Raw genomic sequence first — 20,040 nt, 5'->3', positions numbered from 1 at the left:
TCACATGCGGACATCCTCTTAAATATTATTTGGTTTATTTAGATATTATAATAACATAAATAAATATAATAACTGTACATATTTAATTTTCTTTTAGTGCATTCAATTCAGCAGCAGCATTTATGTATAAGCTTATATTGTCATAATTTTGTAGTTCCTAATAAAATACAATTACACACATGTGAAAAAACGTAGGTATACATTTTTGATAAACAAAAAAAAATTGTTATTTGGTCAAGTGGTACATGATATTCTCAAACAGTGTGGCTGGAACTCGATATAAAAAGAACGAGAACCGCTGCCCTATGAAACGTACCTTTATACATTATAGTTATCTATCTAAACCGAATATACTTATAATAATTTGTATACAATATGATGCGAAATAACCAAAACCAATTTAAGTACTGAGTATACCGCATTACCGTCGGCTGGAAAGATACAAATAATATGACGACATATAGGTTACCGATTGTTGGCACGCGTTTTCTCTTTTACCATGATACTTACACCTATTATACAAACTCACGCGTTTAGAATGATTTGATAGTTAACATTATAACACTAAAAAAATAGATGACGAAGGATGCATCATAATAATAATAATATTATATTGTACGTTATTATATTATTTCACTAGAAGGAAAATGACGTCGCCGCCGCCACAGGTACGACGACCGTTCTGTGGGTCGGTGTGGTGGCGGGGTGCAGGGTCTTTCGGGGCGGGGGCGGCCCTCTCACCACCGCCGCCGCCCAACCAGACGGCGATTGGCCCGAAAAAAGCGCGGGATCTCAGTCCCGCCGAAAAACGCGCGCCGTCGCCGTACGGGTCGTCGCACGCACGGCTTGGTGGCGGCGGCGGCGGCCGATCAGTATCGCTACCTACACCGCCGCCGCCGCATGTGCAGCGCCAGCGAGCACGACAGATAATTATTACTATTATCGCCGCCGCCGCCGCCGTAGTCCGGACAATCGCCGCCGCACGCGCGCGCCTACTTGCCGGCCGGTACCCGTCGTGCCCCGTCGACAGCCGTCGCCCGGACGCGCGCACGCGCATACACCGCCGCCGCCGCAAAACGGACCCGAGCGAAAGGGTCTGTCCGACCGGCGAACGCTCTTCAGTCGTTGGACTACGCGCAACTCTTCCGGGTGTCGAGTGAATCGGAACCGCTCTCCGAGCACTCTTCTTCGCCGCCGCCACCGCCGCGGACTTAACTGATTTTTTTGACTCTTGCGTTCACATGACTATTTTTCGCACAGTGCGTTTTCCGCGATTTGTTTTGTTTATACTTAAATTATTTTGCGTTCGTATTTTGATTTTGTGAAAAACTTTTCCGAAACGATAAGAATATTAAAAAAAAAAAAAAAAATCACTCGTAAGATTGCGATTTGTCGCCAGAAAAAAAAGAAGAAAAAACGAAAAACTTCAACCATGGCTGTACCGTTCAGAATGGAACCCGATCCTGAAGTTATGAGGCGTCATTATTTGCGAATCCAAGATCTGCTCATACAACTGATGGTACAGCTCAGGCAATTGCCCTCTGTAATGATCGGTGAGTGTTTATATTATAATATTTATCATATAGTACCAGTAGTGTCCTTTACCCTAGGTATAGTTGTAAATTGTACGTGTTCATATTTTTATATGTCTCAAAGTATAAATTATATAAGTTGTGCAAGTTTTTAAAAAAAAAAAATTAAAATGCCGCGAAAAAAAAAATTATCGTATTATAAAAATTTTTTTTTGTTATAAATAATTGTGCTAATTTCGTAAAAAAATTTACCGCAACGTGTTTCGTGATGAAAAACTTTATTGCACAAAAAAATATCCACGTGTTAATAAAATAAAAAGTTACGCAAACCGTCGCGGCTGTCACATGATTTTACGAAATGAGGAAAAATAATATATTTGAGATTTGACAATAATAATATAATAATAGGATAGCGGTACGTTGTTCCGCGCGGTATTCTGGTACAGTGGTACATAATTTTTATTCGAAAACGCCGTATAAAATTAAATAATAATATAATATAATATTTCTATATAACATAATAATATTAGCTATGTAAATACGTATATTATAATATTAATATATGTATGCGTATATTAACGGTATAAAACAATATTGTACAAGTCCTTTTAAAAAAAAATTCATAATAATAAATTGCAAATTAAATAGAAATTAATAAAATAATAATGATAATATAAAAAAATATCATCTTATATTATTTTGTCGGCCGGTCAGAAACACGGGGTGACGTACGACTTGTGCGGACCTGTCGCGTAGCCGTCGCATGTACCACGGTAACATATATAAGGTCACCCACCCGACGTCTCTGCCTACAACAGGTACGCGTCCGATACTCCGATAAACCACGATACAACCAACTCTACGGTATCCACTCGCTTATACCGGAGTAATATCTCGTACGAATATAATAGAGTCTACTACGATAATAATATATAGATACAGCGCGTGTGAACGACCCAATAATACCTATATAATATACCTACGTATAATATAATAATATACAAGTCTTATATTATTTTTTTTTTCGCATTATATAAATATTTTTTTTTCCACGCATGGATCGTACCGACTTGTACATTAATATAATATTATAATACTATGTAGTGACCAGTTTTTCACGAGAGAGGCGAAAAATACGCCGTCAAATAACTTAAAGCGACAATATATTTTGTTTTTCCGCCAACTTAATATTATATTATTTTAAATAAATACGCGCGCGATACCGTACCGGTCATTGGTTAAAAAAAAAAAACTTACAATATATTATTACAAGATTTTTATATTTATATAAGATATTATTACCTATATTGTCGGTTTTATCGAAACGTTTTTCGCTAATCGGATAAAAAATAAATTTGACATGTATTTGGGTATTGGTTATAGACTGTAATAAATTATTTATTTTTACGTCAAACTGTTAGCGCGCGATTTTCGTGTGAATAAGTATAACATTATAAAATAATTAATAACAATTACAATATTATTGTTTGTATAATACTTGCACACACATACATATTATTTTATTTGCTATACGATTGCGCGACACCTTAAAACCGAACCGTTGTTCTTTTGTCTGCGTGCGCGTGCCCGTACAATACATCTGTGCACGTATTATCTAATTGATTTGAATTGGGAAATGTAAAAAAAAAAAATCGAAAAACCTCTTTCGATATTCAACTAGATACCTGTGTACGGTGCACGCGACTATTTTATTATGGGTTGGTATATTAGGTACGTAGGTATACCTATAGGTTATAACCTATAGCTTCGATCGTTGTGATTTTTTTCCTAATAGGTAAAAATAGTAAAATATTATACGAGATAGATACCTATATACCGTGTGTGGCGTCTATTATATTCTTTGCGAAATTCGGAGGCCCCTATTGTTTGCTCGCGCGACAAAAGACACGATAATTTGCCAACAAGTGCCTCCAAGGCCGAAACCGCGCCGCTCGCCCACGCGCCGCTTATCACGCTCGGTCCTTTATTGTTTTTTTTTCCCCAAAGTCTTACGATTTATTATTGTTATAATTATTGCCGCCACCGTTGTCGTCGTGGCATTTTTACCTATTGAACATAAGATATATAAATTAAATTATTGGCTTGTGATTGCGGACATGAGTCCATTGCATTTTGATTGTACATATTAAGTTATACAAAATATTACAATATTATCGAATTATACGGATTATTTTATTTATTGATGTGCAAACAACGCGAAATTTTGCTTTTAAAAATTGTGTGACGAACGGTAATTTGAATTTATTCGTTAAAATATATAATATTATTATGACCATCACGCACGTTATGTTCTAAAAATTTATTTGGATATTATGTCAATGTAATTTTTGTCTTTAATATTTATTATTATTTTTTTTTTGTGTCTCTCGTAGGTAATTCGGCAAGACCTTCTGTCATAAACTACCATGATCTGAGCCCACAGCCGGATCCGTTGGAAGAGCGCCGCCGTCCTTGGATACAGCAACGACAAAGTTCGGAGCACCGCCGACGTATGCGCGAGGAACAGCAACGGAGCGAGGAACAGCCACCGTTGCTGCCCGACTTGGTCGCGTCGTGCTCGCAGTCGGCTGGTCCATCGCATTCGGCTGGTCCATCGCATTCGGTTGGTCCATCGCATTCGGCTGGTCCATCGCATTTGGCTGGTCCATCACATTCGGCTGGTCCATCGCATTCGGCTGGTCCATCGCATTCGGCTGGTCCATCGCATTTGGCTGGTCCATCGCATTCGGCTGGTCCATCGCAGTCGGCTGGTCCATTGCAGTCGGCTGGTCCATCGCAGTCGGCTAGTCCACCGCAGTCGGATAGTTCCCTGCAGTCGGATAGTCCACCGCAGTCGGATAATCCACCGCCGCAGCAGCAATTGCAGGCGCAGCAACAAACCGCGGTCGAAGGCGAGGACAAGATTGCCGGGGCCGTCAAGCTGCAGGTGGCCGTGTGCCCGACCTGCTATTATGGCAAAGAGCGCAAGCTGAAGGTGATCGCAATCGCCAAGCTGGACGAGAACGGCAATCCGATCCGCTGGACCAACCGCGACGTGAGTACCATATCTACCGAAATATACCACAATATTATCTAACCCGCTGCGAAGTTGGCCGTATCAATTTTTTTTCGTCGATATATTATAATAATAGATAGTACGATGAATTTTTTTTACTCGCGGCCGTCGAAAATAATATTAATTTATAAAATCGACTTATTATATTTTATAATATATAATTTAACCTATCTGTTATATTACATTTTAATTTATTGATATTAAACCGTCGGAGGAGGCGTGAGAAAAAGAAATATCGCTTTATCTATTCATGCGCGCACGCGCTTCCGTTGATTTAAATACCAAACAACCATTGAAAAACAAAACATTTGCCGTCTACATGTATATATATTTAAATCACGCATCAGATACATATTATAGGTGTATATTTTGTTTTTCAATCACAGCTATATTATTATACGACCGGTTAATCTATAACAGTTTGCGATTCTATGTGTTTGCAGGACGAAGAACCGGTGGTTTTCGAGAATAAGAGTTCAAAAGTAAAACGGCGAATCATGTCGCTGCTTCAGCCATCGCACATCGAATCGTCCGTACTCACAGCCATGTTCGTAATCATCGGCTGGAAAATGTTCATCAAACAATAATGTAATTTTGTTTTAAGAATTAGAGAGAGAGAGAGATAGAGAAAAAAAACAATTTTTTTCCACGCCTATATAAAAAGACTCCAAAACATGGTTCCAGTCACGGTTTTTAGTGACTAAAACAAATTTTAATTTTAATGCTAATCAAATCGACCGTTGATCTCAATTTACAAAAATGTGAGATGATCGTAACCGTAGCCAAATGTAGTATTAATTTATACTATATTATAATAATATAACCTATATCTTTACTTTAGTTCATTATGATTATTATTATTATTATTATTATTATTATTATTTGATATTGTCATCGACTTGAACGCGCGTGTTGGCTTACTCTGCAGCGGCTGCTGCTTTCGGGCGTACCAGCTTCTTGTCGGTTATTATTATTAAATATTTTTTTTTTAACATCAACATTATCTTATTATAAGTATATATCTATTTTTTTTATTTTTTTTTTTTTTTTGTAATTAATTTCTATTTCTATCCTTCATCTGTTGTATTTTTATGTCGTTTCACATGGAATTCTGCGGTTTCAGTCCCAGACCAGTTCACGTTTTGATCTCGTTTTTTTAAAACTATAGCTTCAGAACGGCATTACCACCGCGGCGGGGTCTTCCCTGCCGCGGCGGTTTTGAATTAGTACGAAATGCTATATTGTATTAATTTTTTTTTATATTTTTGCTCACTGTAAATATGCGTTTATATCTTTTTATTTATATACCCACACACTCGCGCCGCGTCATTATTATTAATAATTTATGTTTTTGAATTCCGTCCGTTCACCGTCGTGGACGCCGTAAATTTGGTTATCATCATCAAACAGCTAAAGAAAAAAAATTGAATTCTCTGTGGACGTTTTTTCTCTTGTTTCTATTCGTTCTACTAATATAATTATGGTATAGGTCATAATATGAGGTGGTATAGTATACCAGCTGGTATATTATATTATATTTTGGCGAACGTCGAGATCCAGTTCTGACATAATAATATATTATGTATACATCACTATACAAAAACGACGACTATATAATATTAAAATATAATTCATACACTTTGACACTTTGTGCGTCGAGGAATCATAAAAAAAAATATCGATATTATGATCGCTTTGTAAATAAATTAATCTTAATATATTAGAATACGCTTGTTGCGCGCGCATCAGGTTATTATAACTACCTATATATAATATAATATTTATAGCATGTATTTATTTATTTTTTGGGTTTTCTTATTTTTTACATTTTTTATTATTTTGAAAAGCATTTCTGTGGTGTTAAATAAAACTTGGACGCCGTCGGGGCCTTTCATATGCTTCGAGCTTAAACCATTCTTTGCGAATTTCCTCCCGGCGACGATCCTCGTTTCGCCCATCAAAGCAATTTCTGTGATAATGCCATTATTTTTTTTTTATCTATTGAATTATATATTTATCTAATAAATCTATGGCATTTCTTGTGTTTTCTACGGTTCCTTATAACGAATCGTAATATATATAACATATTATGTAATTTGTAAATTATTGTAGGTATTGATAAGGTTTTGTTTTTTAAAAATTATTATTATTATTAGTAGGCTGATCTCTTTTTGTAGTATTTAAGTAGATAGTGTTCTTAGCGATTAGTTTAATTTTAGTATTAATTATTAGATAATATTATTACACTTTAGATTTAATGATGTTGATGTTAAATATTGTTAAAATGGTCATCTCTCTCTTCGATTCACAAAATAAAAACAAAAATAATTATTATGATAATATGTACCTACTTGGCGCGCAAGAGTGTTTAAATCATAATGATTAAAAAAAAAAAAAAATTGTAAAAACTTAAAACCTAAGTATATAAGGTAAATTATTGGAAGACTATTGATGATAAGCGTTTTGTGATCCAAAATTTTTATTACTGTAGAAATTAGATTTTTTAAATATTTATTTTATCATAATTATTATAACATAATAATATTATATTATATGTAAATACACAAACATTTTTATTCAAACATTTGGAGATATTTATTTTAAATTTAAAAGAAAAAAAAACAGAAAGTCGTTGAACAATCGTTGCAAAATTATATGTGTGTATGTCAATTCATTATACGTTATATATTATAATTTGTTTTCGTATTTACAATAATACAATAATATACTTAATTTTAAAAAAACAAAACAAAACAAGAACACTGCCCAAATAGATACTTATGATGCCATGTCTTCAGTATAGTATTAATATTATTGTAAGTATATACGCAAACGCGTTTTACCTTTATGATGCCAACTCCATATTGTTATAATAATATTATACCTATTAATATACCTAATAATAATTGTATTATATATTATATTATACTCCTCTCCCCGCGGTCTCTGATACCTACCTATATTTTATCCCCACCTTGTATTATTGTATATTATTAACACATTTTAATCCCTTAACGATGTATAGTTTTAGAGCTATTTTTTTTTTTTTAAATATTATATATTACTATCAATCGTACTTTATATACCTATATGACATAATTTACTTCGCGGCATATAAATGTGCACCAAATGTGCACTCCGCGTCTCGCTCCCGCCGTCTTTCATTTGTATCATAATATAGGTACTATAATATACCATGCTCCGGCCCACGAGAGAAGTAATCCGTTTCCCGCATGCTGACTGGCGGAATTCTCCCACTTAGTGCCTTTCACTGTATGTCAAATACGTGGAGATGCGCGGATTCGGATGCGATTTGGTCGGGACACGGGTTACTTCTCTCGTGGGCCGACCAAAATAAAATTATAATATGATAAATGCTGTTCGTTAAGCATAAATAAAAGAGTATACATTAGTCTTATAATAATAAGAATATTACTGTGTACACATATAAAAATATGTAACTATCGTTGTTCGAACGGATCCTATATTATAACATGTACCCATTATATGTATGCATTGTATTATTATTATTATTGAAGAAAAATAAACAAAAATCGTATACTATAAAATATCATATTATTATTATTGTTATTTCGCCGGAAACGGTTTATCGTTTGGTTTTCGCCGTCCTGATGGTCGAGTTCCTTGTAGTCTACGAATACTAAATTGGTACATAACGGTGGGTACCTGATAATATATTATATATGTATGCGCCGAACAGTTTAGGCGTATAGCGAAGAAACCGTCATAATATCACGACTCGTGATTTCTTCTCAGGTTTTGTTTGGAAAAAAAAAGCGCTGGAGACGGCACTGAAAAAAAATCGACTTTGATTGGACTGTGGTGAGCGTAAATGACGTGGTAAATATAAAAATTAACCGAGTTGAAAACGAATGATATGGCTACTATTATACCGCTGTTCTATGCAGTGATATATTATTATACTTGGGTACATGCAGCCACGAGTATCTGTCTATTATATAATTTTAAAATATTATTTTCTATACTCGTAGTGCACGTTATTACACTTCATAATTTATCAATACGCGTGAAGAAACTCGTAAATCACAAGCCTACAATAATATTTGTGCAAGGCCGCAAAAAGTCGCAATGATTTGCCGTGTTTGAGAACGAACCGCAACAACAGTGTCAAAAGGCGCCATCTATCGGTTCACGTCGTCGATTTTCGGTAGGAAGTGAAAATGACGTCGTCGTATAGGTACTCACTTACGGAGTCTTAATACGAAAAATAATATGCAGTGAGAGTTGTCTGGATAAGTATATATAACCGTACGGATTATAATATAATGTTGGTTGTCTCATGACGATAGTCTGTACTCTGTAGTAAGTACAAGAATACAATTTAAATTGCCATCGAGTAAGGTATGGGTCAGAATAAAAATTAAAAAACTTACCATTTACTTAAACCGATAAGAAATTAACATAAAATCGTGACGTTCCGATACATTTGTGCCAAGCCACGTGCTAATGGCACGGTTCGTATGTCACTTAGGTTAAACGTTATGGCTTGCAGGCTAGCTGTTATAGCTAGTAAATAAATCAAAACGTCGACGTTCATCAATCAGAGATAGGTATAAAATTGGTACCATACGGAATAAATGATTTAGAGTCGTGTCAAAAAATGTTTCAATATTTCAGCACACTTAAACTAAAAATTTGAATTCATTAATCATAAAATATTTTTTAAACATTTATTAAGATCTAATTTATTTAAAAAAAATTTACTTAAAAAAAAATAACAATTTGGAATAATTATAATTGAAAATAAAAGAAGCGTTGTAGATAAGTAAAATAAGTCATTCAGCAGTAGTGACACTTTTTGGAACAACATCGTTTTTTCTGTTTGTATGGATATGCATTCATTTTTTATTATGTTTTGCCGATGAAATTTAAGTTCTCCGCATTTACAACAGTGGCGGTTAAGACGCCTGGGAGAAATTCCGTGGACAATATTGTTGATTACAGATTTTTAACATGTGCTGGATTTCGATGGAAACTACTGCAGAGGCGGTTAAGACATTTTTGGTTGGATAAGGAAGCATAATATTCGGAAGTAAAGTTTATGTCTGAATGAAATATGAGATTTGAAACGTAAGTAGGGCGATGATCACGTTATATTATTCGAATTGGTGACGGATTGAAAAGTTTGGATTTCATGAATGTATTTGATGTCATAGCGGCACACCAAACGGGTATCCTCCAAGACGAGATCGGCATGAATTGAGGTTTGAACGGAATTAGTTTGTACTTGGTGCATACCTTACAATTTGTATTTGGTAAAAATAATAGATGTCCTTTCTTTTGGATAAGTTGTTTGTTTTTTAACGTAATATTGCTGTCTACATCTCATTTAAAATTTAAATAACTTTAGATAACATATAATTATTATTAATTGTTATCTACTACTCTCGACACTGAATATATAACGGGTAATTACACAGATAAAAATATTTAATTTAATGACGTCAAGATAGTGTATACTCTTGGGCATACTCGAATTGCTTCCAGATTCAAAAAATATCGTTCTTTTCATTTACCTTCCATTTTTGGTAAGTAGTTGACCCTCTTGTACTGAAATCGCTCCCGATGGTTAAATTAATCGGTTTGTACTTATAATTTGGTTGAATCTCTGCCATTAGTTTTTTATACAAAAATTAAAACATTTATGAAAGCACACAACATGGGTTAATCCAAAAGCATATAAGTTCACATTTACATTAAAGGAATAATTAATAAATTAAATAATAAGACAATATAAATGTGTGACGGTATAATCATCCAACAGGTCTGGCTATAATAATACGCAATTCATGTTTATAAATTATAGTGGATGTAAAGGTTGCAGTCACAATATATACCACTGTAAAATATAATCAGTAGGTATAAGAAAGTAATATTATTTAACGATTTTAATGAAAACTGTGGTTATGTATTTTTGATATTTTTTTTGAAAGTGGAGAGAAAAACTTCCGAGCAATCTTGCATTTAATTTTCAAGTTATTTTTATCAAATCAACATTGTTACATCATAATCGAATAAAAACTATTATTTCGAAAATTATTTCTTATATATCTATTAAATGCTAAAACGAATATTTGGTGAAAACGTCAAGTTTCAACGGTAATTTTAAAGAGTGAACTCTCGGTCATCCTCTCGTACTTATATGATTATCCGGGGTCTTCCGCAGAACTGTATGTTCTTACTACGGGACTAAAAATACTGTTTATTTACAATACCTATAAAAGTATTTGTCAAAAAATAAATGCAAAATATGTTGTATAATACCGTGTGTCCACAAAAACGGGGTACACATAAAATCTAAGTTGTTGCGCGCATGCGCAAAATGCAAGAATTAAACAATTATTGTAAGTTATAGAAATTAATTAATTTATGATCCGACAGACGTTAGTCTACATATACTGCAAACAGAATTTAAATAATATAGAGCAGGCCGCTGAATAATATATTAAGTAACTATAAGTTATAGAGTGGACCCTGTTTTTGCAGACACACATGGTTTATTATATATATTTTATTTATTTATGTATGTATCAACGCCTTAAGTGTATAAGACGTACAGTACAGATTATGGTATAGGATAATGCATTAAGAATGCAAGGTAAAATATAACAAAGCAACAAAGTTTTTATTCTTTTTAGGAATAAGTTAAGATAAATATTAACTAATACAATTTTTGTATTGTAAATGACAAATATTATCGTTTAATGATTTCTTGAATAAAAAGAAGGAACTGCTCAACGATAATTATATACGAATGTTTGAATAAAAATTCGTGCGTTTATTTAATTTTATTTGAACACAATTTAATACCTATTACATAATACCTTTTTTAAAAATAATATATTAATACAATTTTTGTTTTCGAAATTTGTATTTTACGGTTTCACCGCTGAATTCACATATTTGGCGGTTGCCATGCCACCCTAATCCGTGCGAACAATCGAGATTTTACCGTATGATCCCGGTTAGACACAATATATAATTTTCACAGTTAATCGTTTTCTTTCAATTCGTTACCACGAGAACAAACAAGTCGTGTATTTAAATACTACAGAAAATAGCTAAAACACTTGTACGTCTGATGGCGTCGTCGATATAGAATGCGTTGAAACTAAATAAACTCTCCGAAAGCTGAACCCTCCGAAGCCAACTGTAGTAGGAGGTGTAAGTGCCGCTGGAGAGTTAGATTAGGGGCCCACATCTCTTTTTCACATTTCTTGTTCAGTAAATTTTCGAAAAAAAATTGCTACTTAATCTGTTTTACGCGAAACTATTGGATTTTAATCAACAGGTAATAAACGTCCATGGTTCGATCCCCGCAGCCGATGACAACATTTTTGCAATATTTTTCAAATTTATTTTTATTCTTTGTCTACCGCGATAAACGTTGTATACTATATTACTGTTACGTGGTATATGGTAACTATTAAAACGGTGTATATCTCTGCAGATGCCTACGAGCTACGGTGTATCAGTGACAGACGTATTACAGTAGGTACCAAACAGGGTATTATGCTTGGAAGGATTTTGATGTCAATAATATTGGACAGTTACACTGACAATATGTTTAACTGATATTGAAATAAAATGTAAATAATATAAATATATATTTTACTTTACCGGTGACCTACAGGCGTATATAGCAATACGATAAACGAAACTATATAGTTCGTCATCAGTGTTGGATATAGGAAGTATAAGTACCGGTGTAACAGGCAAATCTTACCCCCAAGATATTCTTACGGGGGGAAAAAACTCTAGTAAGTCTGTTAGTTACTAGTCGTGTAGGTATGTCTGATTTTATTTGTACTTAATAGGTATAGAAGACATAGTTCTAAGATTAAATTGTGGGACATAAAATATTATTCAGTATTGATTTTTTATAAGTATATTTTGTCTTAAAAAAAAATCCATACACATTACACATACTTATTAAGGATAGTTACTTAAAAAAATTGTTTGGTGATTGATAAGCCCCGGTAAGCCACCCTCAGCCAGCGATCACGAATAATTACTTATCGTATACTTAAACAGTTATTATGGTGTGAGAGGGAGGGGGTATAGGTCGAATTTGATCGTTTTCACTATATAGTTGTCCAAGAAGAGTATTCAGGTTAATTGGTCACTTACAACTCATAAACAACTAATTATATAATATGTACTATACTGTACTATTAAAGTTTAGATAAGCGGAGTGGAGTGATGGTTCAGTGGTGACCCGAAAAATTGTGGAGCACTACTCGGCTTACATAAACTTTAAATACTTCTTACAACTATAATTAACTAGGTACTGTACTCTATCGATTTTGTACACATCACAATCTTAATAAAATTGTTCTGATTATGAATATGAAATTAATAGCGTGTTATATAGTTGTATTAAACTCAAGGAGTGATTACGATAAAAATAATAGCGTAAAATCCATATTTTTATTCTTTTGCCGTCGTTATGCGTAATGTATTAAAATTCTATAAAAAAAAACATTTTCAAAGACCCTTGTACTTTTCGGGATAACAAATTCTTAGGTTGGTATAGGTAGTGTTAACAAAAATCATAGGGCATTATTATACATAAGGATTACTGATGTATAATATTCGCATATTATATAATATAATCACTTGCCTAGTTCTATAAGTACGCAACTACAAACGTATCGAAACACATGTAATTTTTTTATCTATAACTGCTTTTTAAAGTTTGGACGTGCCGTGTGAAGTGTTTTCCACCCTCGTGCGGTCATTAGCACCCCATGGAACTCACGTAGTTTCCACTATACACACATATATATATATAATATACATTCACGATACGTTGCTGATATAAACTTTAGCTTATTGATGAAATACTTTTTTTTGTAGGTCAGTGCAGTCTAACCGTGGCACCACCCAATTGAAATTTCGAGCTTTCAAACCTGTAGAGCTTTCGTTCGTGCTCCATTTGTGACGGTTTGTGCTGAAAATCACTTCGTTTGTACTCAATAATTTCTTGGAATTTACTCTAAGCGGTGCTGGGGACATGGACCTTTATTTTGTTCAATACTCTATGATGTTTACCATAGCCTAGGACCTAGTAGATATATATTATATATGTATACACCATGGACATTTTTATAAGCTTAACCGATTTCAAGTTTTTCGATTCTCATATGAAATTAAAAACACCCTTCACCGTCTTCAAAATTAATAAATCAAAATTACAAATAATAATAAACAGTTTGATAAAAACATTGGTACAGATGAACGATTTATTGGAGGAACTATGTAGTGCACACATTTAGAGAAATTCTTGTTTTCCAGCTGTCATTAAATCTGCTCTTAGTTCATCTGATGATTTGTTATTGTTTTTTTTTTTTAAATTTTGATTATACGTCGACGCAATAGTTTAAACTTTTCGCCGTATAAAAATATACTCCCGTCTTCAAAGTCAAATCGATTCGAGGAGGAAAAGGGTGAGTGGTGGAGGAGAAGGTGACTGAAGGAGGGGAACACTTAACGTAAACCTTGGGTTCCTCTCGCCTGACACCGCGATGAACACACGTCATAGTACAAGACCAGACGGCTAAATATTTATTATTATTTTTTACTCCAAACCGTTTTTCAATATATATGTATTTACCTAATAATAATAATATTATAATAACAATAATTATTAATATTTTCGTCGCAATTATAAACCAACAAGTATATAGGTATGTGCCTAAATATATATATAAAATATAATCATCGTCATAATAATATACGAATCGTGTTCTACGAACCGATAAGCCATGTACAGTATTATGTATGTACATACGAGTACTCGCGGTCCTTAAACGGTTTTAAAATTGTTTTTCGGTTGTGTTATAACCAAAATTATGCAAATTTAATAATAATCGTTCGTCGCAGGTATTATAATATTATTATGTACCTACACCGGAAGCGGTGTAATCGTCTCGGGTGCCGATGATGGTCGTCTGCAATTTTCCAAAGCTATATATACGTAAACGTCTATAGGTAACCTATGTAACCACCCATCTATACCTACCGACTGTTATAATCGTCTGCTGCACGCTTGACGTAATACGCGTCTGTGTACACGTACATCGTATTATAATAATTATGATGTATTGACACAACAAGATACCTACCTCTGTACAGTGTTTATGATATTTTTTATTATTATATATGGGTACACGAAAACGTTTTGGCAATTATTTCGAATTTGGAGGTACTTACCTGTTTGGTTGTAATACAATATAGGTATATGATTTGCCCTTGAATGTTGTAATTACCTATAATATTTTAATAACCGACGGCGCCTAAAATGTATGTTCATAATATTGTATAATATTATGTACAAACGGACTTGTAGGTACCTACAGTATAATAAGTCAGAAAAGTCGCAGATATAATTATTTCTAGAGATGTAAGCTCGGTAAATTTACCAATTATTTTTTTACAGGTAAATAGTTTTTTACCAAAAAAATTACCATGTGGCACCTCAAATTAAACGTCTTAATAATGAGGCAAATATTCATCAGTCAAAACACTGTCGGAACAGTTGATATTATAAAATGCAAAACGTTCAAACTATTTAAATTCCAACAAAAGTACTTTTGAATTTCAGAATTTTTAAAAATTCTGTACGTGTAGTTGACATTTTTGAACTTTCTAAATTACCATTTATTAGTAGGTATTATTATTTCTATACAATTAAAACATAAAATAAATTTAGTAGGTATTTTAATTTAAGAAAAAGCCACCAACTAGGTTAAGTTTTTTACATGATCTTCACAATGAGGCTAATAATATTATACAATATAATACATGGAAACTTATCTAAAACAAACCCTTCTAGGTCACTAAAATTTTGTCTGATTTTCGGAGGTATCCACTACTTAGAGGTGTCCGTTAGGGAATGTTTCACTGTTTAATATACCAGGTAGCAATAAATAACGAGGTAAATAAATATATAATATGCGTTAAACAAAATAATATATTTTATTAGGTACTATAAAATGTAAAGAAGAACTAATATTTTTGAATTTTAGATAAAAACGAATTGATTTTAAAGTGCATGGTAGAACTAAAGAATAATTATTACGAATCTATTATTAGGAATTGTCATACATTTTTTGTCATTATGCAATCGATATAATATTACACTATTGCAGATGAGTTGGTATAATATGTGATCGGTTATGGCAGGCAGAGACATGGTTAGGGCGGGGATTATCCCCTGAATCATTTTTTTTTTTTTAATTGTTTGTAAAAATAATAAATATCTTAAAAATAGTCATTTAAAAAATTTGAGACAGTAATTATCACATAGACTAATTTACTATTATAATGAATATGATATTATATTGATAATAGTCTAATATTGATAACGTTTGTTTATCAAGTTGTCTTCTTTGCATATGGCGTCGTTTCAGCTTATTTTGTGGTGGTGTATTCGAAGACGGCTATCTAGTATTAGTATATATCTGTGGGAAATTCATATAACGGTTTGAGTGTATGCTTCTAAGTTCCAAAAATCAATTACCTATCGAATTAAATTAGTCGTAATTAAAGGTGGAAATGAGCGTGTTCAATTATAATCACCCTACATACATAATACATATTATATAGGTACACAGGTGTACGATAATGATGGTCACGGAACGTCTCTTTATAAACATGTTAAGTCGTTTGTATGTAAAGCATATCATGTCCGACACGACTTGGCAACGATTAAATAATTCCGTTTATTTCCTTCTCGCCGGATCTCACGTTTTGGCACGTTTCGTCATTATAGGTTTTTTTTTACGGTTCCCAAACACTAGCATAAACAATGAACGGTAACGTAATTACGCCCTCAACTATTATCTGCAACATAATATTAGCGGGCGACATATGAATTGCGTTTTAAAAACCGAATATTTATAATTAGTCACGCGGATATCATTATACACCAAATTATATTATAACAGAAACGGTGTAGACCTATGCGAAATAATAATATAGAAACCACTAACCAGTCGTTACTGGACAATTGAGAATTGTTTAAAATTCGCATGAAACGTTCTCTGGCTTAAAACGTGTAAAATTTCGATTTTTTTGTATTTTTATTTTACCAAAAATTAGTGCTTAATTAGGTATTTAGATAGTGTGAATTTTTCGCGACCGAAATGGACATTTATTTTTTGCGCCGTAATTTAACCTTTCTTACAATTTCCCCACTCTCCATTCCTCATCATTATAGGTGTAATAAATCGAACGTTTAATAATTAATAGCTAGGATATCATTAGCTACAAAATAATATTATAATAACAGGAACGGTGTAGTAAATCTATGTGAAATAATAAGACCGGTCGTTACTGCACAATTGAGATTTTTTTTAAATTCTCATGAAGTGTTCCCCGGCCTTCAATTTATTAAGGCGTGTAAAATATTGAATTTGTTTAGCGTTTTTATGTTATCAATAATTAGTGCGAATAAATCGTCTGCAAACAGAACGTTGAAAAAGACAATTGAACTGAAACTACACCTTAAAATATTTTATAACAATTCACACAATAATAATTATCGTGTCTTCTATAATATCCACCGGCATAATATATTTCAGTATAATGTATAAATAAGAATGTGTATTTTATTTTAATAACACCCCCCCCCCCCCCACACACACACACCACACACACACATTCGTACCGTGGTTTGTAGAGTTCTACGCCACGTCACGTATAAAATGTTGTGAAAGAGAGTGAAGTCAAATGTAGTTGAATCGTTCGAAAAGAAAACTTTGAAATAGAAAATTTGACTACAAACAATATATTATGGTTTAAACTAAAGATCAATGATTATTGTGTATGCTATCTGCTGCATGTATATTTGTAAGCTAATGTGTATTTTTATTTATTTATTTTTTTATTTGGCCACAACTGCTAAGGTTATTGGCGTTTCAGAAAGAGGCAAATTACATTTTATAATTTATAAAAAAAATGTTAAGCACGATACATGAAAGGTTTATAATATGTTAATTTAATTATATGTGAATATGTGATATAATTCATGTGTTGTATATGTCATATTTTCTGGATCAGGTTCGTCTCTTGAGGAGTTGAAGAAGAATCGATACCGTCTCTGTGTTGGGTGCTATAGTATTTCACATAGTTGTAGGGGAGAATCAATCTATCCCTCCAGTCTTTTGTCAAGAGACATTTGGTTAACAGGTGTTTAACTATAGTTGTGGTGTTGCATTTGGTGCATTTTCGTTGTTCCTTTCTGTTCATTAGATGTTCGTGAGTGTATAAGGTGTGACCATATTTTTATTATTATTATTATTATTATTATTATGTATTGTTTATTCATTTATTTGTCAATAACAACAAAATGCATAGGTTTATATTACAAAATACAACCAATGACACCTCCCCAATACGCCGTGGCTTATTTTAATATAATAATAACCCCCCTTCCCACAGTTATACTTGTACCAGTGTATCCTTTGCAGTTCGCAAAGACAGAGATCTGGGGAAAAACTAGGTGGAAGTATAACTGGTTTTATAGAGAGAAACACGAAATAAATTTGAGTTTTTTGTTATACAGTGTTGTACATATTATATACAATAACTTGCATCATGATATTATATATTTCATATAATAGTAATAATAATAAACCTACCCCCACAGACTTGGTGCCAGAGTTACTTCTATAATGATACACCACCGCGGCGACGTGTACAAATGAAGCGGAAAACTTACTATTGTACAAAGTCTCTGTCGACGTGCTCGCGCGTACAAACGATAATGTGTAAGTATGTAAGTCGTAAATCATCGGCGGCGCTGTGTACCCGCGACAGTCGCGCACAGTTCGTTTCGTATAATAATAATAATAATGTTATGTATATGTTTGATATTATATTATTTAAGTATAACGAAAACGGCTTTAAAAATAAACTCCGACAAACGGATTTCGCGCCACTCGTTCACAGCAGTATAATATGTATACGGGGCGATTCACCAAGCATATACTCATCCCCTATTTTCCCTCAATAGTGCTGTTGCGGTTAGTTGTTAAGCCATAAGGATAATAGGTCCATGCCGGTGGATTCAGAAGACAAAGTTACGGAGGTTAAGGTGAGAGGAAAATTGCAATGTAGTAATTAATAATTTCTAAAAGTGGTTCAAGTACAATGATAAACACTATAGATCCCATACCAGATATATTTGATAATTTTATAAGATGATTTTTAATGATAATTATTGTTGGTATAAACAATTTAATAATTTATTGAGAAACTACTCATTCAAATTTTAAATTAGTAGGTAGGTATCATAATTAAAAAAAAAAAATATCCACTGAATAATTTACAGTAAAAAAGGAGGGTTTAAAAACAGAAAACCCCTAACCACCAGAGGAAACTGCGAGTATAATTGGAGCGTATATATTTAAAAATTCCAAAAATCAGAATTCAATGATTTCACTATTAAAATATGGAAAAATGGTGGCGCGCGTGCTTCGCGAATCATTCTGTATAATATAATACAATGTCTCGGGCTCGATGCCGAGAGCATTATAATATTATTATTATCTCCGACGGAGTCGATATGAAAAATGAAGTTTTCGGTTTCTCAACTCTTCTTTCTGTCGCGTTCGTCAAAAGCCCATTATATTATTATTTTATACTTTTATACATTTTATCGCGTCGTCATTGTTGTGAGCATCAGCGCAAACGTTTGCGTCGACGCCTGCTCTTTATTCTCACCCGAACTTTCAGCCACCCATCAAACGGTGTTTGAGACGCGCGTCCACCCCCGAGATCAAAAAAACCACCCCACAGATCTCGATGATATAATATATTATACGCCACGGTTATCACGCACATAGGTCGTCGTCGGTTCGACTCGTAAAAATATAAATGCATTTAGTTTGTTTAAATAATATGGTTTATCGTTAATTAATATTAATTTTAAAATTGCACAACTGTGCAATATTACGCTTCCATCAAACTTACAACGCAATTAAGCACTTACTAATACTTACTTGTAAAGCGATTTTTTTATACATAAGGACAATTTGTGTGCGTATATTCTGCAGTAGTAGACTAATTTGACTTTTCTGTTAACTAAACATTTTAATTTTAGTTTATATATAACATAATATATAAGTATATATATATATGTATGTATGTATTCTAAATTGCATTATATTACTTATGTTTTCCTAATATTTTTTAATATTTCATGTATGGAATTCACTCAAAAGTCAACAGTCCCATTTCAAGCCAATGCTTAGGTACAGGTGTACTGGGAATGTGTAACCATGTATATTATGTAATTTTAAACATTTTTGTATTTATAATTGTTTATGTTTAGTCGTTTAATAAATAAACAATACAATATTATATTATTTATATTAATTTATA

The 20,040-nt window shown here is 33.1% G+C and overlaps 1 protein-coding gene across 1 annotated transcript; it reads left to right on the top strand.

Annotated features, from left to right (window-relative positions):
* Positions 1-902: 902 nt before the first annotated feature.
* Positions 903-7,016, top strand: LOC100167291. The gene is made up of 3 exons (XM_001950167.5): positions 903-1,553; positions 3,926-4,587; positions 5,052-7,016. Exons 1-3 carry the CDS (start codon positions 1,433-1,435, stop codon positions 5,193-5,195), a joined length of 927 nt encoding a protein of 308 aa, XP_001950202.1. The 5' UTR covers positions 903-1,432; the 3' UTR covers positions 5,196-7,016.
* The last annotated feature ends 13,024 nt before the right edge of the window (positions 7,017-20,040 follow it).

This window comes from Acyrthosiphon pisum, chromosome A2 (genome assembly GCF_005508785.2).
Source record: "Acyrthosiphon pisum isolate AL4f chromosome A2, pea_aphid_22Mar2018_4r6ur, whole genome shotgun sequence".
NCBI classification, from domain to species: Eukaryota; Metazoa; Arthropoda; class Insecta; order Hemiptera; family Aphididae; genus Acyrthosiphon; species Acyrthosiphon pisum.
This window is presented reverse-complemented; position numbering and strand designations above follow the sequence as displayed.